Below are 26,328 nucleotides of genomic sequence, written 5' to 3'. Positions count from 1 at the left end.
TGCCATATCGACAGTGAAACATGTAAATCAAACATTTCCAAAACATATATACCTTTTTTTGGTTCCATCAGGGAGATGATTTGATTCACTACTGCAAATATGAGACTATGGACCGTGATAAGCTTGTAGTGGTAAGTTGACAAAGCGAAATGCATTTTTGAATCCGACAGCATGATATACGCGTTATTAGCCAAGCGTGAGGTCAAGCTGGCTGGATATTGGCCGAGATCTTTTTTAGTATTTTCATGGGCCGAGACGAAGTCGAGGTCCATAAAAATGCGAAAAAAGAACGAGGCTAATATCTAGCCATCTTGACCAAACAAGCTTGGTTAATAAAGGATTTATTATATCGCAAAAAGATTTCGCTTTATTAAGAATTAAGAATGACTTGTTTACTTCGAGAGCTGGGAAAGAAAGCCAACTGTGTTTGTAGCACAACAACTCACTAGAGTCATTTCTGTTTTCTTTGTTTTGACTATCTTCTGCCGCTTTTTGCGTTTCCATCGCCGAAATTGTCCAAGTATTGCGAACGTACTTCCAGTTCTATTTTTTTTCATGCGCGGGATCAATGCGGGCAATCCCGAGCGGGCAAGATGGGCCCATCTTGCCCGCTCGGGTAGCCAATCAAAACACAGCATTCGCTTCATCTTGCCCACGGGCTGCGAACGATGTAATAAAAATTGATATAACACATATGACTGTTCACGCTCATATAGCTCTTTATCATTCAACATGTTTAGAAGCGCGTCAACAGGTCGCTTACTTTAGTCACGACATTGGCGGCCCTTAGCTCTGCCTTCCTTCCCGAGGATGATTTCTGATTTGTTTTGTAGTTGTTATACTTCAGGGAATCCTGAAAATGTTGTACCTTCAGTAAGCTCTTGAATCTCTTTTGGTCTTAAGGGGAAGTTACGGGGTGGAAGCTGGGTATCGTATATCGTGTTATTAAAATAATTGAAGACGATTTTTGGCGGAATTTTCATATACGAGGCGACTGCTTCTCGGACAGTCATTGTACCAGCATCGTATAATGACTAAAATCTTTGCGCGAGTCCCCACACTGCGAGATATTGGTGGTTTTTTTGTTTGTTTGTTTTTAATCATTTTTTTATGCCTCATATATTTAGGGTGGGATATCAACCTCTCAAGAGATGTGCCTAAACTTCTTGTTTTACTATCCAAAAGTCACGAATGTCACATTGAATTGCGTCAGTGTTCAAAGAAACCCAGTACAAGACTTCATCAGAAATAACATGTGAGTAGATGTTCCTAATCAGCAGTGGACATAACTCAGAATTGGACTTTAAAGGATAGTGACAGGAAACTTCTGGATGAACATTCATTTTAGTGACTCTTCATTTATTTGATTACTGTTTGCTTGAATTACATGGCAGTCCGTCCCTGAACGTGTCGTCTGGGTGGTCTAATCCTCTTGTTGGTGCGAACTTTACTTGGACGAGAGAAATGGCGAGAGACTTGCAGAGGAGATACGATGAGGCTGAAACATTTCTTGTACCTTGTCTTTGGGTAAGTAAACCCTCCTACTCGTTTATGTCATAAAATGATCATTCCCTTAAATTTTCCGATACCATCAAAAAGGTGAAAAAGTGAAGTTAAGAAAGACAGCCTGAAGCCGAGATGTTTCAAGTTTTTTTTTTCCGTTTGACATTAACAAAGTACGTTTTGCCGCATCCTCAACACGTTTCGGAGGGCTCCTGGTAATTTTATTATATTTCTCGTAAGTTCATTGGTGGGCTTTCTTTTAAAAATACGTTAGTAGCTCAATTAATCAATTCATTTTTGTATTTAACAGGGAAAAATACCCCAAAACAGGTTGCCAGTGCCGAAGATAACCCGCTCTCTGCCACCAAAAGAGTCAAAGTGTGACCAACTAGTTGCTGCCTCTGCCATGGTGAATGCCTCTCGAGTTGTTTTTCTTTCTTTGCTGACGGTGTATTTGATGTTTCTGTAAGATTTGACAAGCTTTTTTTTTTACTCATAAGAAAAGAAACTGTTTTATAGACAAGATAAAGAAATGAATAAACAGTTTGTTAGTTCCGGTGATTTTGCACACAAGTTCATGATTCCCATTCATTGTAAAAAAAAAAAAAAAAAAAAATCGGAGGCTCACAAAGAAGGCTATACGAATAGACGAATTTTGCTCACGGTCTCATATGATAGCTGATACAAAATATCTTAACGTTCATTTTGATGAAGTTTCAATGTATTGCACACTGATTGACCGATCGAAAGATCATACTTCACCAGAGTACAGATGTACCGTAAGCAACGGTACATCTGATTTTGGCTCTGTTATTTTGCCGGGCCATTTTGACCCTAAAGAAACGCTCCACTCTTATCGCCCAGACAAACCTAAAGAAGTGATTTAATGTCCTGCAATAGACACGGACGCTATATTGCTAAGCCTTTCCGCATAGATTATAACTGCTTCTTTTAAAAAGGAAATGGAACTTATCAAAATAAATAAATTCTAACGAAGCGTTACGAAAACAAAGACTGTACGAGTCAGTGAACGGCGGGAAACACACCGAACCGAGCTGTCTAAATTTTTTTATTACTGACTGCGTTCCGAAAGGTTTAGTAATTTCCACCAATATGTGAGTTAAAAAATATATTCCATAAATACTGAATCAAGAGAAAATAATGGAAAATCATACTTTAGCTGGGAGCTTAATGAAATTGATAAATCCCAACGCCCGGGCCAGAAACCTCTTTCTATATTTCATTTAACAAATGGTGAACGCTATAGCATGCACTATTGAGTTATGGATGCACGCGGGAGGTTGCTAAGGACGAAAGAAGCGTAAGAGTCACACGAGGCGCTAGCCGAGTGCGACTCTAGCTTCTTGAGTGCTTAGCACACCTCTCAAGTGCATCCATAACTCAATACTGCACGCTATGGCGTTCACCATTTGTTTTATAACATAACATTGACACATTGGAAGAACAGAAGTCCTTTTATTGAGCTGCATCACGAAAAAACGTTCGTGTAGTCTTACATGACAAGAGAAAACAAGCGCTCGGAAATTCATTCATAACAACCGACTGCACACCAGCAACTTGATAAAGTTTAATCACGTTTCCTGAAATATCGACTAAAATCCTTTTTGTAAGATCTGTATCCAACAAGCGGTGAAAGAGTTCGGTAGAACTATGAACAAACTGGAGAAGTTTGACAACCGTCCAAAATCATTTTAAAAAATGGACTGAATTTCAGAGGATGAACCGTTGAAAACAATTTGCAAGTTTTGAATAGTGCATTCGCCGAAGAGTGATTTCGTTGCCACTTGTTTGATCTGGAACGACGTGGATTGCCGAGAAGTTTCTGATGACTGGCTCTGATTGATGGCTGGCTGTGATTGATGGCTGGCTGTGATTGATGGCTGGCTGTGATTGATGGCTGGCTGTGATTGATGGCAGAAGGAGAAAAGGCTCTCGAAAAGACTTGGCTGCAGTTATGGAGCTGTGAGGTCGAAGGCCGCGAATTGTAGCCTACAAGAAACTGCCCACTGCGGTGTCCAGTAATGGCCATGATGTGGCGGTTTAAAATCCCTGCGTTGGACCAGAGAGAGATGGCAGTGGCTCTTACACAATGGTTTGTGTAGATTTTGGATAAACGTGCTTCTTCGCTGCTGAGGCTGTTTATTCCAAGCGGTCGTGGTTCGTACCGAACGGCATCTAAAGCCATGTTATATTTCTTCGGATACTGGAAAAACGCAGTACACTTTGGATGTACCTTCTGGAGAAACAATTCGAGGACCTTGCAGCCGTCACCTTGGTCTTCGGTGTCATACATCCTGGCTTCTTTTTCTGTGCTTTCAACGTCCTTTAGTCATCAGGGATGATTCTTTGATAATTCATGGTAACTCATGGTTGCATAATTTCTTCCAGCTGCATCGGTTTCAAACTTGAAGCTGTTCGTTGTCAAGCTTCTTTGCCATTCAAGTCCCGTCTGCAGATAAACAGGACGACATGAAACCAAACATTTCTCAACAAGGAGAGCGGTGACGATAAGGACAACACTTCGCTTGATTTCAGCTTCTGGAGGTCTTCTTCCTCGATAGCAGATTTGTGCGTGACATTTTCTTTCCCGCTTCGTTTTAGATTTTTTATTTGCGCATCTAGCTTGAGGTTTGATCTTGCAAATCTTGGTTCAGTTGAAATTTGTAGGCCTCTGCTAAATAGTAGGGCGTTTAGGCATCTTTCTATCGAATGACGAAAACCCAGTAAGGTCGATCTACAGTAATCTCCGCCCTTCATTTTTTAGTTCTCGCTTCTACACAAAATCTGCGTAGATTTTGATCAAGCTGACCTATTTTCATCGCTTCAAGCGGGGTTTGAATCTGTTTTTCTGAACACCAAGCTGAAAATAACAAAAAGAAATGGATTATCAAAATTTGGTTTGAAATGGAATTTAACTTTTCAATTTATTTTCATCTGAGTAAGCGCTTTGTAAAATCGCGAAAACAGCAAATTGGAAATGTAATTTCGTCGACATTGTCTACGCGTTAGCATTTAATTGGGTTTACACAGGAACAATTTCTAAATATTTAATAGGTCTTCAGATATTTATTTTGTTTTCTCTTTCTCGTAAAGCCTATTAATGAATTTCAACTAAGCTTTAATAGCTTTTTGTTTACTTTAAATGTTGTCACAGACCAGTTTGTGACTTCTTTCGTCTTTGTTGAGTGGCGCTCACTTACAAGCTCTTCAAGTGCCCTTTCACTTAAACTTGCGAATCTCTTTACAGGTGGCTCGGGAAAAATGCTCCCAAATAGGTCAAAGGATGGACTGTCTGTTTCATCTTCAGACCACTGTGAGGACAGTTTCGCATTTCTGGCAGAAGGGACGTCGGCCATTACTTTGGAAACAATGTCTTTCAAAACATTTCCATTGGAAACATTAGCACACACGTCAGCAGCATACACCCATGGGCAAATAGTAGATGCTGAATTAACCAATCAGAGCGCGCGGTTTGCTTTAGTTATGTTAGCGGGGCTCCCACGCACGCTTAGCGCGCGTGGGGCAGAGCCCCATACCCATGGAATATGGTCAACCTCTTTTCGTTTGGTTGTCACGTGACCGACCGAGCGTACGTACGTACGTACGTGCCTTCAGATTGCACGGGTAGGGTAGGGGAGACTATCAAAACGAAGGGAGGGGTGTCTCAGGCGAGTCTTGGCAAATGCACCTCTTTGATGTTATCATTAATATTACGAACTTGGGAGCTCCGCTTTAAGGCTTGGCTAAATCTATATATTATAATATTTTCCCTGGCTGAGTTTAATCCGCTGCTGGTGCATAACTTTCGCCCAGATTCCACTGATAACAGCTGTTCTTGGAGGATTTGGTTCGGCCCAGTTGATATCTCGAGACTTTCCTGAATGTGCTAAAAGTGAGCGTGAAATTAAAGACATCTTAGGGAAAAAAGTCCTTGAATTTGGTTTCTTGTTGACTGAGCTGATAAAGAGCTGTTACGAGGATGATGAGCTGGCAGAGGTTTCGTGATGCATTTTACCGTTGATCTTACCGTTGCAGAAAACTTTATTGCAGAGAACCTCGATATAACGAACCTTTGATATAACGAACCAGTTTCCCCAGTCCCTTGGCACTTCGTTAAATCAAGGTTCCACTGTATAAAAATAAGCACGTCGCATTGTCTCCGAATATCAAAACAAAACAAGAAACGCTTCAGAGCTCGTAGAAAACTAATTAATAAAAAACCATTGTAAAGAGCTTCAAGCATACTTGCTTCACGTTATGGTGAAGACTAAAGTGATCATTAGAGCCATATGGGGTGAGATACTGTCAACACTCAAACATTCTGTAGGTAAGGAAACGAAATGTTATCCTTTATCGTCCATTGTAAATTCAAGAAGTGTTATAACATAACCAAAGTAAAGCGCGCGCTCTGATCGGTCAATTTAGCGTCCCCCATTTGCCCATGGGTGTACGCTGCTGACGTGAGCAAATGCAAAGACTATTTTTCCGCGCGCGATTGTTTTTTTCTGGTCACGTAAGATTTGTTAAATAAAAGGGAACTCTATAGCTACAATGTATCAATGTTATGTTATAAAACAAATGGTAAACACCACAGCGTACACTACTGAGTTATGGATGCACTTGGGAGGTTTGCTAAGCACTCAAGAGGCTAGAGTCGCTCTCGGCTATCGCCTCGAGCGACTATTACGCTTCTTTCGTGCTTAGCAACCTCCCGCGTGCATCCATAACTCAATAGTGTACGCTGTGGTGTTTACCATTTGTTAAATACATTTGTGCTTTGAGCAAGACCCGGATGTTCGACAAAGAGCTTCACAACTTCGAGGCCGACTAGAAGAGCTGTGGTGTCGCAATGGTATCTGGGAAACACATTTGTAGTTATTTGCAAGTATCGGTTGTAAACTATTTTTTAACTTTGTCCTGCAAAGAGGCGCATGCGCTCGAAGACCTATGCACACAAGAGATGCACTGCATAGTACCTGGCTCACTAAAATGATTGCTCGTAGTTGAGAAGTAAGCTTAAACTTCCTGTTCTCATGAAAATTTTCATCGGATCATAATTTGTTTTCGGCTATACTATTAGTTTTTTTGTAAAATGTTTCATTTTCTAGGGCTGATTCCCTATTTAGTAAGTTGCGTGCGTGATTTAGATGTGCCTTTTTAGTTACAGTATGAGACACATTTCTCACCAGTACTGTAACAAAACGGATTGACGAAGTCAAACTTACCTTATTAGTTCTGGATGTACAGTAGCCTCGGAATCAGCTTTAGTGAAAGACCAGACAGGAGAGAATTACAATAATCTAACTTTTAAGTTACAAATTATAATACTTCACACGTTTCGCTCGCGCTTGATTGGTCTTAAGGCGTCAATTCATGATTAGATATTTCTCCGTTAAGAGCAGGAAGTATACAATATTCCCCAATGTGATTTCTAAATCTTTTAAAAAAAATTCAATGAAAGACTCTTTTGAGTTGATTCAAGTCAGTGGAGTGTGTAGCTGTTGTTATGTACAGAAGAGGAGAGAAGCTTTGCTCCAAAGTACAGTAATCGAGTCTTTCTGAAAAGTCGACTCGACTCTGTTTGTTAACGTTTCGTTTCACACGCTGCGAGGAAATGTTTGAAAGATAACCGACTCAGTAGCCTCCGTTTGTAGCGAAAATAAGCCCTTGCATTTCTTCCAAGATATTATTTGTTCCTCAAAGCCCACCAATTTTTTGGGGAGTTCGCTAATTAAGAAATATGTAAATAGTTAAGTGAATAAACTAATCCCTTGCCATTAGCACCTGTACAAGCAAATGTGAAAAGGCGTGCAGGCAATAGCTTCGGGTGTGTCACCATAATTCCCAAGAGATTTCTCGCTACTTGTTTAAATTTTTACTGAGTCGGGAATTATCGGTTTAAAGTAGAGAGGAACATCTTGCAATGTAAAATAAGGTGGTTTAAGTACTATGAATTGAAGTGGTGTTCTCGATACCGTGGTAGCATGCAGTGTCATCAAGTCAATATCAGAGAAAGGCAACATCAATCAGATGTCCCATACGTGTCCCATACATCAATTTGATGTGCAATACGTGAGCGAAACTGGACGAAAGCTAATGCCGACAAGTTTTAATTTTGTTGTTTCAATTGTCTTCAAAACGATTTTAACTTTGGGTAACGAGTGGACAAAAACTTTGAACCGAGATGATTTAAATCGTTTTGCAAACGTCTGAGTAGCTGTTTTAAATATCCTCTCAAAAATTTTCTTTTTTTTACATCATCAAATGTCGAAAACAAATTTTTCGAGGTCTGAGTTTTTGAGGTCTGCGGTCTACAATCTGCGTTTTCTAGGTCTTTGTTTTCGAGACACTCGTTCGCCCAAATGGTTTAAGGACCAGAGTAACATATGTCACGCAACAGATTAATGAGCATTAAGAGCCATAATTATGCCAAGTGCCCAATTATGCCAAGAGCCCAATTATGGCTCTTGCGAGCATTGATTGACCGGCTGAAATGAAGTAAGATAACACTTGAGGCAGAGAGGACGTTAGCACATTCAAAAAGTGTTAAGTACACGGAATCTGTGTCAAATTGTACAATTTCTGATGTCAGCAGTTCTGTATTGACGTCATCAAAACGTTTGCGTATGAAGTTAAGGACCACTGTGATGTTTTCCTGGTTTGCAACTCAGTAAGACACGAATGAATATAATTGACTTTCGGTTTATTTCTATTCAGTAGCCTTGTTTGTAGCCCTGGTATCTTTACACCTTGGTGTAAGTCATTGTACACAGCGGTGTCGTTGTTTTAACGTCATTGTTACTGATGCCTAAATCATTCTTTCAATCGCAGTTTTCCTAGTTCATCCACGGTGGTCACTCCATATGCACGATTCAATATAAATTTTAAGTTTCCAATTAACTCCTGTTCTCAGCCTGCTGAGAGGTTCATGGAATTATTCTCGATTGGAAATACAATTACGAACAAAGCTCTCTTTAGGGTGATTTATTTCAATTAGCATCCATAAATGCTAACAATGGCTACTAATGCTATATTGAACACGAATTTCAAGTATCCTTAATTAGCTGCATCACTTGAGCACGGGATCTGAGAACAAAGCCGTATGAAAATAAATCGTTTGTAATGTGCTATTCATAGGTTGCATTGAGTAATCCCGAGTCATACAGCTGAGCTTTCAGTTGCGAACCGTTTAGTCACGATTAAGTGCGGATGCATAAAAGAAATGTCTTCTTCAGTGCTAGTGGTTTTATCAGTTCTGGTCTCAGCCAGAGCCGCTGTTCTCTCTACTGAGTACGCTCACTATGCAGCTCTGGATCCGAAAGAGTTAATGAAGCTGTACTGGACCGTCGACTGGGATCAAGAAACCGTGTCTTTTGCTGTTGAGGCGGCAACTACAGGATGGGTAGGTTTCGGAATCTCGTCAGGGAATGGAAAGATGGCCGGTAGCGACGTGGTCATTGGATGGGTAAAGGACTCCAAAGGCTATTTGACGGTAGGTCAATAAATATAAATTGGACTGAATCATTCCCGTCAACATTCCACCGATGGTCTGGAGCATAGTAAAGCTGAAGAATATAGCGTTCCATCATTCACTAGCAACATTCAAATATTTAATTGAAACAGTGAACCCTCCACTGCAACATTCATGTCAGGCGTTTAAAATACACTCACAACATTCAAACATACGACACTCCAAACATTCAATCAATCAAGTGAAACATTCAAAGCAGGCATGCAAAATCCACTTACAACATTTTGGACATGCAATTTAAACAAGCGTTTATTCAATTCCAACTTTCATTTTGGACATTCTTTTAATCATTCGATTATTCAATCTGAACATTCAATACGACTATTCAATCCAAACATTCAATTCGAACGTAACATTCGATTATTCAATTCCAACATTCAATTCGAACGGTTCAATCTAAACATTCAATTCCAACATTCAATTGGAACATTCAATTCAAACATTCGAACGTTTAATCCAAACATTGTAACATCGTTCCCAGTGTCACCCGACTAACATCCGGGACGTTCGGCAGTCGAAAGGCAGGAAAGAGAGAAGTCATATCCAGAGGTTGTGCATGTGGCCATGGTTAATAGAGGGGAACTCTATTAACTATGGTGTGAATTACAAAATTTTCAGCGTTTCCAGGGATTTTTCTGTCGATTTATATAAGGTAAGAGATAATTTATCGCTATCTATAGTTTGCACCTCTGAACTATATTGTTTCTGTTGAAGTTTTTTTTGGCTAGTGATCTGCAGACGTTTGTACTGTACAATCCATGTTGACGTCGCTGATTTTACGCGATTCCTACATCGTGCGAAAATTGAAATTAATTTCCTCCCTCACAGGTGTAGTATGTTCCCAATCGGCCGTGAATACTTATCAATTTCGGGGGCTAAAATTGTGGATCGTTTTTATTATCCCGCAATAAAAAAATATATGGAAAAACCATGCATGTTCAGCGAGTGTCAGGTAAAAAAAATGAGAAGGCTGTTATTAGGGCCGGGGGCCGTGAATTTTCCCCTTGTAGTTAGGTATACCCCCAGCTACTCTGATATAAAACCAGCTTGTTGACTTCACTACAGCAACTTGAATCCCCGGCTATTTTTTGTATATCCCCACCTACTTCAAAAATTAGTGACAGCCCTGAATGGGATATTGTTGGAGATTAATAAAGCAGTCATCCGTCTGAGCATTAGCCCACGCTTCAGATATATTTGTTGAAATGTTGTGCACGAATCTGCAGAGCCTAATATGGATCTTCCTTATTGGAGTACATTTGTGGTACACCAGTGTTAATTTACTATTTCTTATGTTTTCATTTTTATTTTTTTCTTGACCTCGCTCACTGAATGGTTTTTGAACGTTCGAATCGAATGTTTGGATTGAATGTTCGAATTGAATAATCGAATGTTTGAATTGAATGTTCAAATTGAATGTTGGAATTGAATGTTTAGATTGAACGTTCGAATTGAATGTTTGAATTGAATAATCGAATGTTTGAATCGAATGTTCGAATTGAATGTTTGGATTGAATATTCGTATTGAAAGTTCAGATTGAATAATGGAATGTTTGAATGGATTGTCGAATTGAAAGTCGAATGTCCGAAATGAAAGTTGGAATTGAATAACCGCTTGTTTAAATTGCGTGTCCAAATGTTGCAACCGGGATTTTGCATGCCTGCTTTGAATGTTTCACTTGATTGATTGAATGTTTGGAGTGTCGTATGTTTGAATGTTGTGAGTGTATTTTAAACGCCTGATATGAATGTTGTATTGGAGGGTTGAATGTTTCAATTGAATAGTTAAATGTTGCCGGTGAATGATGGTATGCGTCGATAAAAGGCCTAAGTTTGAATTTTGGCGGTGATGGAACGCCTTAGAAGAAAGCTATGTATCATTGTTAATTAAAGAACATCTAAATTTCACGTTTGAAAAATTCCCGCAGCGTTTTATATAATCTTGTATAAAATAGACAAAGCATCATTTTACGTTTATTTTTTCTGGGCTTGAACATTAGCGGCTTGACACAAAGTAATCGAATCACTGTTTGCGTGAACAAGGGTTATGGCCTTCCCGCACTGGCGAAAAAATTGTCTATTCAGACAAATTTTCTGTCCTTGCCGACATTTTACAAGCACGGACGGTTTGGCGTGACTTGACAAATTTTTAAAGGGGGGATGATTAAGTTTCTAAAGAAACTGTGGTGCTGCGTCGGTGGGGCTAACAACATAATTTGGTAATATCAACTAAGTTGAAATTGTAAATTGGCCACCGTAAAGAGTTAAAAAGCTGACCGTTTCGAACCGATTAGCCCTTCGTCATTCAGCTCTGACGAAAGGCTAACGTTCGAAACGTCAGGTTTTTAACTCTTTACGGTGGCCAATTTACAATTTCAACTTAGTTTATATTACCAAATTATCACGACAAATGTTTGCTGAATCGGACAAATCTTTAAATGCACCGCCGACAAAATGTTTTTTGTTCCGGGACAAAATCGACTAACTAAACAAAACAGTGATAAACTTGTCGATCATCTGTCATAAAAGCTACGACCAACATGTAATTGAACTAAAGACAATTTATTAGAATGGCAATAATGGTCTTTTGTCGCAAAACTCGGGGATTCGGAAACTTTAAACGAATTAGGATGAACCCTGGAAATTGGAGTTAGAATCCTTTGGCAAACTGTTCTGGCTAGTTTTATGAGCAGATCAGGAGCTGACGGAATTTGATAGCTTTGAAAATTTTAATGCGGATGCAACAGACGAAACAAAAATTAGACATGACAAAATCTGTCCCTTGAATATTTTTGGGACAATTTCAGTTTTGTCTCATCAGCCTTTGCTCTCGATCAGATACAAGCGATGATCCTACCTTTTTAGAAGGGAGAGACTTTATACATATTACAACGTGATAACTCGCCCTGGATAGCTGTTGAAAAATATCATAGTTAAAAATATTAAGGAAAACAGACTGAACAGAAGGGTTTTCTTTGCGCCGGGAAACATGCTACGAACACCATGTTTTCTTGTGTTTGCCTGTAGTTAATACAAAGATGCCTAGCGTTCTCCGCAATAGGAAAACGAAATTTGAACATAGCGTTTCCCTTGAATTTACCGTTTGGTACAATTAAAGGCGAGCGGGGGATTTATTTGCAGTGTTCTAAAGGGCTCATTTTTCTTGTTTTGTATCATTACGTGGTACGCAAAATGGAGTTTTCATAGGAGGATTCATGCGGATGGCCAGATTCCCCTTTAGATCATTCAGATTGGCAATAACTATAAAATTATCGGGCCCTCATTCATTGAGAGCGATAACTACCTTATATCATGCCACACATCCGCATGCTAAAATGTTTCTATGACCATGGTCGATGGATGAATGATCGAAATGTACTTGGAGAGTACGCTACAATTAGTCTCGTTCAGCATGAAACAGGTTGGTCTCACTGAGCTTGAGGTAAACACTATCACGAGAGATTTTAAATCGGTTCATCGACTCGGTGCCCTTTACCAAATAATGCGATGTTACATTCGTCTGAATGGCTTAGGAAAGAATGAGGTAGAACACGGAGTGGCCGTACCGAAACAGTTTACTTTAGTATTTAAGCCGCACCTTAGCGGCCGATGGCTTGTGAAGAGTTTCAAGAAAGTGAAAAAGGCCTAGGTGTACTGTTCCCCGCGGGACCAAACAATGTGTGTAGTGTGAAGAGGTGGTCATTGCAGAGGGATGGCCGCAGGTTAACCTCCATACATGTCCAATACTTAACAAATGGTAAACACCACAGCGTACACTATTGAGTTATGGATGCACGCGGGAGGTTGCTAAGCACGAAAGAAGCGTAAGAGTCACTCGAGGCGATAGCCGCGAGAGCGACTCTAGCCTCTTGAGTGCTTAGCAAACCTCCCAAGTGCATCCATAACTCAATAGTGTACGCTGTGGTGCTTACAATTTGTTTTATAACATAACATTGACACATTGTAGCTATAGAGTTCCCTTTTATTTAACAAATCTTACGTGACCAGAAAAGTCTTTGCATTTGCTCACGTCAGCAGCGTACACCCATGGGCAAATGGGGGACGCTAAATTGACCAATCAGAGCGCGCGCTTTACTTTGGTTATCTCATAAACGCAATTAGTTTCTGATGAGAAAACGTGGTCCTCCGATGGAATAGGCAAAACTCTATCTATTCGTAACGCCTTCCAACGGACGTAAGATCCCCGGCAGTCGTGACGCTAAAGATTGATGGAATTCAGGAACGTCAGGGAGGGTAGAAATTTTTTCTGATGGAGTCCATCGGAATCCATTTGTCGGATGGAATCACAATTAAGTTGACACGTTTTGCGCACCTTACCAGCTCCATGACTAAATAATTAGTTACATAACATTTGTTACGCAGAAGTCATATTTCTCACTTTAAGTAGCGGATTAATGCTCTCTTCCCCTGACATAGCAGCGCTCTTGTCTTGTGATGCAAAGAATTGTAAGGCCTATAAAATGTGAAGTGAATTTCGCTGCAAAGTGGTTTAAGAAAATAAGGTATCAAGAGCATTGTGTTCCTGTGAACTTTGCGCGCTTGTAGTGCGTAGAATCGCTTCGTGGCTTAATAGAAGAACTAGTTATATTAAATGGTTATGATCCTTTTTTGCGTTGCGCGCTTGTAGGAGGAAGTCTTATCATGGCTTATTTAAAAATAGGCAGTTAAGACTGCATATGACGACTGCTGCTGCGTTACAGATATCTATGAGTACCCTGTTCCACAAAGAAACATGATTCAAGAATATGATGACTAATGGACATTCGGGGTCATCGTGACTCCATTATCAAGAGACTAGTTTAAAAACATGCAAATAAGGAAAGGTACAAGAATAGCATAAATTAGACTGAACGGCTTAAACAAACACCTTGGCGCGGATGGAATCCGTTTGCACGTTCAGTGTTGGCTTACGCATGCGAATATACAACATTTCATTAACAAGGCAATCAAATTTGCCGTTACATTTCGTGATGACGTTGAATTGCTCGATCAAGCGTTCAGGCATTTCACTATTGTGCTGGAGGTGGTAGTGTTTGTAGATAGAAGATGATTTCCTTGTGTGCCCTTCTACGCGCTCGTGTAAGTGACCACGAGTATAGCCCACATACCCTGCATCACACAGGTTACATTTAAATTCATAAACGACACATTGTTGGTTAACAATAGGGGGCTTAATTTCGTGTTGCTTAAGCTGTTGATCGAGCTTAGGGCTAACGAACACTGGTTGGACAGTCACGCTTAACTTCGAGCAGTCTAAGCTCGAAGTTAAGCGTGACTGTCCAACCAGTGTTCGTTAGCCCTAAGCTCGATCAACAGCTTAAGCAACACGAAATTAAGCCCCCTATTGTTAACCAACAATGTGTCGTTTATGAATTTAAATGTAACCTGTGTGATGCAGGGTATGTGGGCTATACTCGTGGTCACTTACACGAGCGCGTAGAAGGGCACACAAGGAAATCATCTTCTATCTACAAACACTACCACCTCCAGCACAATAGTGAAATGCCTGAACGCTTGATCGAGCAATTCAACGTCATCACGAAATGTAACGGCAAATTTGATTGCCTTGTTAATGAAATGTTGTATATTCGCATGCGTAAGCCAACACTGAACGTGCAAACGGATTCCATCCGCGCCAAGGTGTTTGTTTAAGCCGTTCAGTCTAATTTATGCTATTCTTGTACCTTTCCTTATTTGCATGTTTTTAAACTAGTCTCTTGATAATGGAGTCACGATGACCCCGAAACGTCGAGTAATAAATCTTTCCTGGTTTTTTCTATGCCTTTGCTTTAGCAAATCCCTGCTGATCAAATGGACATTCAACCATCAATTAAATGGTAACAAGAAATCATATCAAAGATATTAATAATGATAATGATAACGTTATAAAAATAATAATCACAGAAACAATATTAATATTATCTATGGTGGTAATGATAAGTTATAATCCGCTTATCTTCTAGGCTCCAATTATGATTTAACTAAGCATCTTTTCATTTTGATTTTAATTTCGCCTGTTACCTACATATCACCTTTGCAATTTCATTTCTTATAGACTTTTGTTTCACACAACAAGGTATTCCGCGTTGTAGGATATTCCGCCATTCCAACATTCCACCATTCCAACATTCCACCATTCCAACATTCCAACATTCCAACATTCCACCATTCACATTCTATCATTCCATCGAATAGGGTCACCCTGTTGAACTCAAGGTATTGGTCGCTTTCGCAAGTGAAGCATTTGTTGCTGATTGAAACGATAAAAAGCTCTAAATTAAAATCGATCTTCAAAGTTTCCACGATATGCAAATCAAACCTATTAAGATATTTTTGCAAGGAAAAAATCTTTTTTTCAAATACGTGCCGGTGACGCCACTGTGAAATTATTTTGAGATGTTCAACATCGAATCTACTGGGCAAAATACGCTGATTCGATCGGTAAAATGCTCTCTCTTCAAAGAAGAAGTCTTCCTTTGGTTTTCATGATGTGCCGATCACACCTTTTTAGACAATTCTGCAAAGGTAAAGCTGTGTTTTTCACCTGCCATCCTGAAATAAGTGGGAAATTTTATCTGTAGTACTTTGAAACAAACAATAAGTAGTAACGGGAAACAGTGTTATCGCCTGCTTATTTCGAGAAAGACTCGAGGCGATCCGAAGAATTCGTCGGCAAGCGTCGAACGATCGAAGATGTGGCGGTGACTTAAGTATGTATTACGTCTATTACGTCAACGTCATTACGTATGTTGCGCGCTTGTGTGGCGAGCTGTCTCGATTCATGATTTAAGGAGCGACGAAAAAAAATCCATGTGTCATGCTCGTTTGTGATCTGCGCTTGCAACGGGCTCTCTTACTTCATGGCTTGAAGAACAGCGTCTTTATATAGCGTAATGCATTAGTCTGTGACGAGTGCTTAAGAGTACTGTCTCACACAAATATTTGATGCTAGTGATGATGTTTCCCTATTACATAGGCACTTATAGACCGATATTCTCACTACTCATTCGTGGTTCTACTCAAATGGCCTCATGATTAATCCTGACAAATGTACTACTATGTGGCTTGGAAAAGGTACTAGCACTGACATGCCTCGTTTTTCTATTGGTAGCGAGGAGATCAGTGTTGTAGACGATGTTAAATCATTAGGTGTAACTATTGACAGGGATCTAAATTTCAGCAAACATATTGCTGATATAGTAAGTAAAGTTTGGAAGCAAGTTCAAGTCTTACAGAGACATAAGAAGCTAATTGACCCTGATACCAAAGTCAAATTGTACAACGCCTATCTTCTACCTCATTTAGATTACTGTTCTATCATTTCGCATCACTGTGGCTGAAGCAATTCTGCCAAATTAGAAAAGCTAAATGAACGCGCTCTCCGCTTTATTTATGATGATAATAAAAGCACATAGGACGAGTTACTATTGCGTATTAATCACCCTTTGTATAATAGAAAAATGCATAGCATTTTAACAACTGTATTTAAGGCCTTGCATGGACTTGTTCCCGAATATATTTCTTAAGTTATTTAAATTACGCAATTGTAGCATTAATTTGCGGGGCGACAATATTCTTACTGTACCTAGAGTTAACACTACTACTTACGGTCTTCACTCTCTTGTTTATCAGGGCAGTAAGTTATGGAATTCTCTCCCTAACGACATGAGATCGATTCATGAATTAAGTAAATTTAAATTGGAAATTTCCAAAATGAAATTTGACATTGACTGTTGTACCTTTTGCAGTAAATAATATTTTAAATTTTCACTTATTAGTCACGTTTAAGTTTATTCATACATATATATTATTTAATTTCCTTTTTTTGTATTATTGTATTTAAGTAGTTTTAATATCTTTACTTGGAGATATTAGCAAGTATTTGCTATCTTTAATTCAAGTTTAAATAAAGTTATTGTATTGTATTGTCTCGTATTGTACTGAGTTCTATTCGTGACTTACTGACTTCATCAGACTCCGATGGAATACATTTTTTAAGCCTACATTCAAACCAAACGGCATTTTTCCCGAAGTCTCTCATCAACGGAAGATCAATCATTCAGACAGAAAACGCTGGATTCTGTTTGTGTCTGGTGTCTACCTGAATCCATCGGACTCCGATGGAAGAATAACAGGGAATACACATCAAGAAAAAATGATTTCTGGTGTATTTAGTCATCAACACTTCTGGTAATATATTTTTTTGGCAACAGATTTCCGGTTTACCGATGGAAATCATATTCTCCTTTAATAAATCGATTCGTACGCACGACAACATCTTTAGAAGCGCATGGAGTGTCACCAGGGCAACTCTAAGGGTCGTGGGGGTGAGCTAGGTGCCCAATCACAATGATGGTCGTGATCCTCACGTGTACCTGTTTCTTAGCTACTAAAAAGCCATCTACGTCATATTCAGTGACGCCCTCTTTTTTAAGTGATCAAAAGAATATATAGCAGCAAGTTTTTGCCGGCAACATGTTCCTCTTGGTGTTGATAGCAATTTCAGCTTTGATTCCGGCAAGTGTAGCCGATTTGTCTGCCGAGTTCGCTCATGAAGCAGTTTTAGATACCATGGAGAAAATGAAGGTGTTCTGGACAGTAAACTGGGAAGATAAAACCGTATTCTTTGCTGTCGAAGCAGAAACCACAGGGTGGGTTGGTTTCGGTATCTCTTCAGGAAACGGAAATATGGCTGGAAGCGACGTAGTTATCGGATGGGTAAAGGACGGCAAGGGTTACTTAACAGTAAGTAATAAGTGAACAATAATTTTTTTCCCATAGAGATATCAGTTACGGTTAAGTTCTAAGCAGAAGAAAAATGTCAACAAAAGAGTTTTAAAACACCATTGCGACACCAGATTTTGATGACTAAACAAACAGCCAAAACGAGGTCAAACCCTACAATCATTCTTTTTTAATTTAGCCATTCTATTTGGGACTAAACGTTTAATATTTTCTGACCAGTGTTCAAAAGTAAGATGGATCCAGCGCCTAAAAGTAGGATGGATTCTTAGTTGCATAGAAACATAGGAATTTAAATGTTGTACTAGTAAAGATTTGCTTTTCTGTCAACATTATTTACATGATATATGTAGTGTCAGCACAACACTGACCAGTTGTCACGCTGACGTGTCCGTATATCCATGATTTGTTTGTTATCAAAGTTATGCAAAACAGTTTCGTATTCCACGTAGTCATTGGTAAACAAATTAAAAAGGAGAAAATTATTTGCCTTTGAAAAGGGTTAGCCCCATTCCAAGCTGCACAGTTTTCATTGCTGAATTACGGTCTGCAGTTAAGCTGTTAATGAAGCTCAACCTAAAAAAAGGATAAATACCTGGCTGAAGTCTGCTAGTGCTACCACGGCTTTTTGATCTCGTTTTCACAACTTTTTTTTGAAGGACCGGTTTGCTGATACCCAAAGTTTTCCACCGTTGGACAAAGAAAACAATTACGACTTCACCGGCTCTGAGGAGAGCGGAGGGAAAACTGTGCTCAAATTTAACAGGAAATTTGACACCTGTGATCTTCGGGACAGAAAGATTGAGGTAGTAATAATTAAAATAGCCAAGATTTTTTTTTTATCCAAAATATGCCAGTGATGGATAAAAAGTAGTAGCTTTTAAGAAGCAGCTCCACTTTGTATGAATAAATCGTATACTAAGTTAAATGATATTTATCGCTATGTTATATAACTGTTCAGCGTTAATTTCGAATGATAATCATGTTCTCGTTATTCGTTACTTTGTTAAAGTAAATAGAGGATATTACATGGCCGCTTAGGGATACGAATTTTATCTTCTCGTGCTGAAAGTATCTCTCACCAGTGAGCGTAGCGAACGAGTGAGAGATACTTTCAGCACGAGAAGATAAAATTCGTATCCCCACGCGGCCATGTAATGTTCTGTTTATTATATAGATTCTGATGAAATTTCCACATAAAAGACAACTTTTTTTATTCATTTTCGAAACAGCAAAAAGTGGTCATCTATTGCAAAATGCTTGTCACAGAAATGCTATGAAACTCGGATATAAAGTTATAAAGGGGAAATAAAGTAAATAATACTTCTATTTTCTGTTCGAAAACTTCAAAATTCGAATAAAGAAGAGAAAAATGAATATAACAGCAAAAGCGTATCTTAAAATAAGATCATGTTGTGGATTCTTGGCTACTGTCACTTTCAATAATGAGTCGCCTTTTCTTACGCGTTGGGTCAATCTTCAAGCTCGGGAAAAATATCGATGTGAAAATTTGGCAGCTCATCGAGAAAGTCACCGGTAACTCTACTGTCTTCGCACCTCGAGGCCATTTTGTGAATGAAATTTCAAATCAATCGACCGCGCGCCTGAGCGAGAAGCTCTATTGTAATTGGGTAATTATGTTGGTAACCATGGCCACACCAATATCCTCACACGTGGAAGATAAAAATAGTATCTTCACTGCGCGCCGTGAAGATATGATTTTTTAGTAAAAGGAGAAATCCTGGTATTTCATCAGTATCTATATAATAAATTTAATTATCTCTGTTCATTATTTCTCTGTTCATGTTCTCTTCTGCAGGAAGGCACCACCAAGGTTGTGTTTGCATATCATTCAGAGGACCCTACGACTGAGGACGATATGAAGAGACACACATTCCGAGGGTCGAAGAGCATTCTACTTCTTAACAACATGGACAAGAAACAAGTGAACGAAACCGGGTGGAAGCAATTTTACATCACAAATAGAAATGTTTGTTACAAAAAATTTCTTCTTTTTTTTCGTTCTCACTATTAATTGTGGAGAATATTTTCGTGGACGAAGATTTTAGAGTGTCCCTCTTGATGAATTTGAAGCCTGCTCAAAATATATCATCGACGTTCAAATGACTATTTCAATAATACAGACAAACTTGTATTAAGTGGTCACCCACAGGGAAGGGCGCTCAATCAAGATTCCACAGAATAGAGATATTGAAAAAAAAATATATAAAACGACATTTTATGTCAAAAGTGACTACTTCATGTACAGAAACTCGCTACAAAATACTATACTAACATTGATTTTGGCAGATAAACATGGACCAAATTTTGTTTGAAAGATAATTCTTAGTTTAACAGTGAGTGGTTGCGCTTCAAGTGATCGTTCAATACAGGTGCAAGACAAAACAAATAGGCTGTTGGGACTCAGTAAAGGGTGACCACGATCGCCTGATAGAGGTGAAAAGCACAGTAATTAAGGGGAAGAAGCTTCGGGACTCTTAGGAACGACCGTTCAGTACGGGGTTACCGCTAAATACGGTGCCGCTAAGTACTGGTTCAAAAATATATATGTATATATCTTTTTATTTTAGATAACGGTTCCGAAAAAGCGCACAACCTATTGGTGTTCTCTTATCCAAATGCCCGACTTCCATTCAAAGCATCATATCACAAAGGTGTGTACAGAAGTGCAACACATTTCAATCAAACCTGTATTCATCCGTCAATCTCTTATAATTGTTAAGTGACTCAGTGATCAGTGCAGAAGGCCGCCGCATTAATCCTCGCGAAAATGGGCGAAAATTTTGCCCTTACATGCTCAGAGATGTGTTAATAATTGTTGAGCAGTCCAACTGAGTTCTTCAAAGTTAGGCAATTTCGTAGTTGGTGGGATTTAGTGACGATATAATTTTCCATGATTCATGCATTTTAAAATTCTCCACTTATGATTAGCCGTTTTGGAAGAAGCCACAACCTTAAGTTGGATGCCAGGGATAGGGTAATGGGGGGTTTCGAAGTGATTAAATAAAGGAAAAACCTAAGGTGGGTTTATGGTGTTTCAATTGCATTGGTCCTTGGCCAAAGGTTGTATAAACGTTCTCATTCTTAGTAGCATTCCAGACATTTCCTTGTATCAAGTAATCATTTAGTATAAGTGCCGTGTTCTATTGATGTTGGTGTGGTTTTCCGAAGAAGTTTCAGTATGTTCCTCTTTTTTAAAGTTTGAACCATATGTGACCCCTGGAAACGAAGGCATCGTGCATCATTTACTCGTCTACGAGTGTCATGGGAATTTCAGTAATGCTACTTTATATGGTCCTGGTTTTGATTGTCACGAAACAGCCAATATGCCTCTGAGACATTGTTACGGATACAGTGTGGTTGGTGCTTGGGCCGTTGGTGGTACGGTAAGCTTAAGATATCTTAGAAAGTGGACTTGCTCTCTTGAGAAAAATGACTTTTAAATTGAAGTATTTTGATTTTATGCAATACAAATTGTCAAATACATGGGAAAAAACTACTTGGAGGCGCTTTGTCCCGGCCAGGAGACTTACGAGATAACTTTGGAATTTCCAAGCAAACTCGCTGGGCGTCGCTCTCAAAGTCCTGTTCGCGAATTCAAGATGTTATCAGTCTGACCCTCCATCGCAGAAAGGTTCCCAGCTGTGCGTTCATGAGTTACCATTTATATAATAAAACATGATTATATTACAATAATTTTGAAAATGATTTGAAACAGTTTCGTTTCTCTTCCTAGAAAAGTATATTTTTCTATCAAACAGGCATTTTATTATCCACCGAAAGCTGGTTATCCAGTTGGTACGTCGGACTCTCCAAAAACACTTTTGCTTGAGCTACACTATGACAATCCTCAAAGAATTGAAGGTTAGCACCTCACGTTTTGCCTCTATACTTTGCAATAAGCAGCAACATATTTTTCTCATATCTATAAAAAATCTCAGTTCCCTCAAAAAGCAAGAGTGTTTATATCTTTCTGTCTAATAGGACGGAGAGACAGCTCAGGAGTTCGTTTTTACTACACATCTCATCTCCGTGAGTACGATGCTGGAATTATGTCTGTTGGAGAAGGAATAACTAAACTTGCGATAATACCACCAAAACAGGAATCTTGGTTGGCTGTGGGTTATTGTCCCAAGGAATGCTATCAGGTAGATTTTCTTAAATGTCTTCTGGAAACTTTCTTATTCATCTCCATCCAATACAGAGTTGAAAAAGGAAACGAGAAGCTCACACAGTGCCTAGGAACGTGTGTCATAAATGTTTATCCACACTTAATACAAAGCACCTTTTTTTCTCAGGATTACTTGGAGGCGAGTGAGCTACCTAAAAAAGGAATAAAAGTTTTCGCAGTCTTACTTCACACCCACCTGCAGGGTAAGTCACCTTGTTTTGTTTGTCGTTGTTTATGAGTGGTGGTTGTTGTTTGTTTATATGTATGCTTGTCTGTCTTATGTTTCCACTTCCCTTTTAAATTCTTACGTCATTATGGAGCCAAACACTTAGATATCACTGAGTTTTTCTCTTCATCCCCAGGGCGTGCAACATGGACAAAGCATATTCGCAACGGAGTTGAGTTACCAGAAATTGCAAGAGATGACCACTACGATTTTAACTTTCAGGTAATATATACGTCATACCACAGGTGCTACTTAATGTGGCACAAGATCCACTATTAGCATCTAGAGGATTGACGAGAATTATAGTATATGGCTCCTTTAAAAAAACAATTGGCAATAGTATGCTGACGGCCGCTCATCAACTTATCCTATATCTCACTTCAATTAATTTTTCCAATGAACAACAACTAATTTTTTTTACGACATCCAGAATACTCGATCTTAGTTTAGTTATTATTTAGTTACATCCAGAATACTCGATCTTAGTTAGTTATTTCCTATGATTTTACCTCGTCAGTAAAAACATCGATGCCTATCGTGAAGTCATAAGATAACTCTTCCACAGAAATCCCGCGATGGTATTTAGGGATAAAAAAGTAATTAAAGAGTCAAGTGCTTCGTTCAAGTGTCGAAACATGATACATCGCTGGACCCCCGAAGTGATTTCATAAAAAAAAACAAAACAAAACAAAAAAAAACAACAAAAAAAAAACACGTATACTCATTTTCCATCAGTTCTAATACTTTCACCCGTTGCTTCGCAGGATATACAAGTTTTGAGAAAGGAGGCTCACGTCAAACCGGTTTGAGAAATCCCTTATTTTAACGCCACCTTTTTTATAATAATGTTTAATTAAGCTCAAAAACGCATAGCTTGTATCAGTTAGGCGAAATGTCCCATTGATTTAGTTAACTCACCCAATTGAAAGCTATCAGATACGTGATACCCACGTGACCATTTCAAATTGGTATCCAAATGTGCAAAGGTGATGATGCAACAACCTTGTATATCAGATACGAATCAACTTAACGGCCGGCTCCCAATTGGCTTGTTAGCTCAATTGGTAGAGCGCTGCACTAGTATCGCAGAGGTCAGTGGTTCGAATCCCGTACAAGCCTGATTTTTTTCAGGTCTGATTTTCGCTATTGCATGAATAGCGCTCTCTACTGCGAGGATCGTGCATCATACGTAACCTTGTATATGATAAGTTTACGGGTCTTTTTATCAAATTAGATTAACTTAAGTTGATCTTTCCTATTAGATGATCGCCATATAATTGTGAAATCTACAAGTTTTTTCCCTCCGCTGACGTTTTTTTTTTTATCCTTCAGGGGGATGACTTAATTCATTTCTGCAAATACCAGACGATGGATCGTGATAAACTCGTGCGGGCAAGTGTGATTTCTCATTATCCCAAGCTAGGTATTGGTATCATCGTAGATACCTTTTTCAATCAGTATTTCAAGCGTTTGCAATCAAAACATACCATCTTTTATATTTAACTATACCTGCTGCCTGACAGACTGACAGATGATGTAACTTCTATTCCACTTACAGGCTGGTATCTCCACGACCGAAGAAATGTGTCTGAATTACATGTTTTACTACCCTCGAATGGTGAATGCTTCAGCATATTGCTCCAGCACTCTAGTTAAACCAGTACACGACTTCATTAAAAAAAACTTGTAAGTGAATCCATAATGTACATGAAAGTATTGCACGCTTCTGGTTGGCTGAGACGAGTGCATTTATCATGCAATACGAGTGCTAAGTTGTAAGACGAGTTTAAATTGCAAATAGTGCGCGCTGTCAAATTTTCGTCAAGCTTGACTTTTTACGATGCTTTTTAACATGCAAATCGTTGAGTACTAACAAGATTTCTCGTGCAATTTGGTGTAAGTGGGCACTCGCAAATTTTTCAAACACTCCCCATTCTGTTGTCTTTAGAAAGTTTACTCGTGCTTATTACCATTAATTTTCACTCGAACTCATGTTATTACTTGCATTAATGTATTCCTGTTAAAACAATGTACAAGGCGGACCTTCCAGAAAACCACGTTAGTGTGTCAGTTGTTTAAAAGTCACATAAACAAGAGCTCCAAATTTGTGGACGACAGCTCAAATAAAGCGTTTGTTGCTTTGCCGCCTGAAATCAATTTTCTTTCTCAACGAGGATCCTATTTTTGGAAACAACTTTTCCCTTCGTAATTTCACAAGAACTGCTAAAAGTTAAGAATAACATAGCAACAAGTTTAACACTGAAGTCTTAGTAGTTGAGACATTATAATCACTCCATGTATGCTACTTGTTTCTTCGGTTCAATTCTATACTGTCGTTCTACGATACACCTTTTGAAAGGAGGAAATCAATATCTTTTACAAGGGGTTCAATCTTAGCTTATATCTGTGTATCATATTTTTCGCGCGAAATGAACTGATACGTCCAGCAAGTTTCTGGAAGATGATGGCACATTCAGCCACACGATTATTTGAAAGAGTTTTATCCTTAAAAGAGCCAAGAGGACGATATTCCAAGCAGGCTACAAAAATAAATAAGAAAGAAGGTTGGGAATACGAAGAGTTAAACGGCTAAGGAACGGATGAGAAATGCACACGACAACACCAACATTGAGGCCAACATAATTGCGGAGTTAAGCCGAAGAATGTTAATTGATGCTTATAAGTACAACGTGTATCGTTTCAAGCAGTGCTACATTTCAAACAATTTTTAATTTTCACTTGTATTTTCTAGCCCTTCTTTAAATGTGACAGGATGGTCAAATCCTCTCATTGAGGCAGATATCTCATGGACCAAGGAATTGGCGTCTGACTTGCGGAGGAGATTAGATGAAGTAGAGACATATCTCTCATATTGTAGCGGGGTCAGTATAATCATTACGGGTTCGAAACATTAGCGTCTGACTTGATTAGATGAAGCAGAGACATATCTCTCATATTGTAGCGGGATCAGTATAATCATTACGGGTTCGAAACATTAGCGTCTGACTTGATTAGATGAAACAGAGACATATCTCTCATATTGTAGCGCGGTCAGTATAATTATTACGGGTTCGAAACATTAGCGTCTGACTTGATTAGATGAAGCAGAGACATATCTCTCATATTTTAGCGCGGTCAGTCTAATCATTACGGGTTCCAAACTCCCTACTGTTAACGTTACCATATAGTGCAACATCTTAAAGGTGACGATTAGATCCCGACACACGGTGCATGAAAAAATGTCAAAATAAAAAAAAAACACAACAAACAATTGGGTCTCTCCTCCACCCCTTCCCAGAAACACACACAGACCCTCTTGATCTGGAGAGCCTGGCTCCAGGCACAGTTTCCTTCATAATTAATTTTCTTTATCTTTATCCTGATTCAGCATGCAACAGTATATCTGCCACCCTCTTAAAGGGGAAAAGTAAATGTAAAGCGTTGGGTTTCTCCAGTGAACTATTTTTCATGTTTTTCTTTCCAGAGACCTAACACATATCCGATTCCAAAGATCACGAAGCCCTTACCTCCTCGACGATCTAACTGCCCTGAACAAAGCACAGTACACCCCCCTACAGTTGGAGGGACCTTCTCGGTGACGGCCTCGTGCTCTACAGCTATATTTCTGCTCATTAGCTGTTTCGTGTTCTTGTGAACAATAAAAGATATCCCATCATGATTACAGGTCAAGACTATGTCTATTGTACATTGTTAGAGTTAACAAACAGCACTAAAAGGAATATTCATTCCATATCTTAGCCTAAAGATGATCTCTGAGAGGATTAACATTGTAGCAGACAAATAGTTTTAACATGAAGTTAACGGCCATACGGCAAACGGGAGAATAAACTTTGATTTTCCTCACCTTGTACTTGATCTTCTAGATCCAGTCCTGTCCAGAAAAAGGCAAAAACGAAAAATCGGAAGGGAAACGAAAGTTCTGTGCGTAGAATCATATTAAATACCGAAAAATTCCTTCACATTCGTCTGACCGAAATCGATTTTTGCCACCCGCAGCTATGTTATTATTGCGTGATCTCTTGTGTACTGCAAAACGCAATCGTTTTAGTTTTTTTCAAGAGAAGACGAGAC

At 39.0% G+C, this 26,328-nt stretch overlaps 2 protein-coding genes and 1 pseudogene across 5 annotated transcripts in view; 2 read left to right on the top strand and 1 right to left on the bottom strand.

Annotated features, from left to right (window-relative positions):
* LOC111335713 (DBH-like monooxygenase protein 1) overlaps positions 1-2,064 on the top strand; it is an 11,252-nt gene extending 9,188 nt beyond the window's left edge. Inside the window, exons 11-14 of the mRNA XM_088730339.1 lie at positions 72-131; positions 1,128-1,255; positions 1,395-1,527; positions 1,814-2,064. Of these exons, the coding sequence (XP_088586465.1) occupies positions 72-131; positions 1,128-1,255; positions 1,395-1,527; positions 1,814-1,972 (480 nt within the window). The 3' untranslated portion in view covers positions 1,973-2,064. The remainder of the gene's footprint in view (positions 1-71; positions 132-1,127; positions 1,256-1,394; positions 1,528-1,813) is intronic.
* Positions 2,065-3,172: 1,108 nt separating this feature from the next.
* Positions 3,173-4,334, bottom strand: LOC148725119 (uncharacterized; annotated as a pseudogene).
* Positions 4,335-8,686: 4,352 nt separating this feature from the next.
* Positions 8,687-26,100, top strand: LOC111343489 (DBH-like monooxygenase protein 1). 4 transcript variants are annotated; one of them, XM_088730336.1, is made up of 15 exons: positions 17,111-17,821; positions 18,478-18,624; positions 19,638-19,808; positions 20,410-20,493; positions 21,040-21,225; positions 21,601-21,703; positions 21,824-21,987; positions 22,138-22,213; positions 22,373-22,458; positions 23,001-23,039; positions 23,569-23,628; positions 23,795-23,922; positions 24,989-25,089; positions 25,174-25,203; positions 25,722-26,100. In XM_088730336.1, the coding sequence occupies exons 1-15, from the start codon at positions 17,552-17,554 to the stop codon at positions 25,889-25,891; spliced, it is 1,815 nt and encodes a 604-aa protein (XP_088586462.1). In that variant the 5' UTR covers positions 17,111-17,551; the 3' UTR covers positions 25,892-26,100. The 4 variants fall into 4 exon arrangements, with proteins under 4 accessions (XP_088586464.1, XP_088586463.1, XP_088586462.1 ...); XM_088730338.1 differs by lacking the exons at positions 17,111-17,821; positions 25,174-25,203 and adding an exon at positions 8,687-9,016 and having other exon boundaries at positions 24,989-25,118; positions 25,721-26,100; XM_022950677.2 differs by lacking the exon at positions 25,174-25,203 and having other exon boundaries at positions 17,119-17,821; positions 24,989-25,118; positions 25,721-26,100.
* The last annotated feature ends 228 nt before the right edge of the window (positions 26,101-26,328 follow it).

The sequence above is a fragment of the Stylophora pistillata genome, chromosome 8, assembly GCF_964205215.1.
Source record: "Stylophora pistillata chromosome 8, jaStyPist1.2, whole genome shotgun sequence".
NCBI classification, from domain to species: Eukaryota; Metazoa; Cnidaria; class Anthozoa; order Scleractinia; family Pocilloporidae; genus Stylophora; species Stylophora pistillata.
The sequence above is the reverse complement of the archived record's forward strand: the minus strand, read 5'-3'. Positions and strand labels throughout refer to the sequence as shown.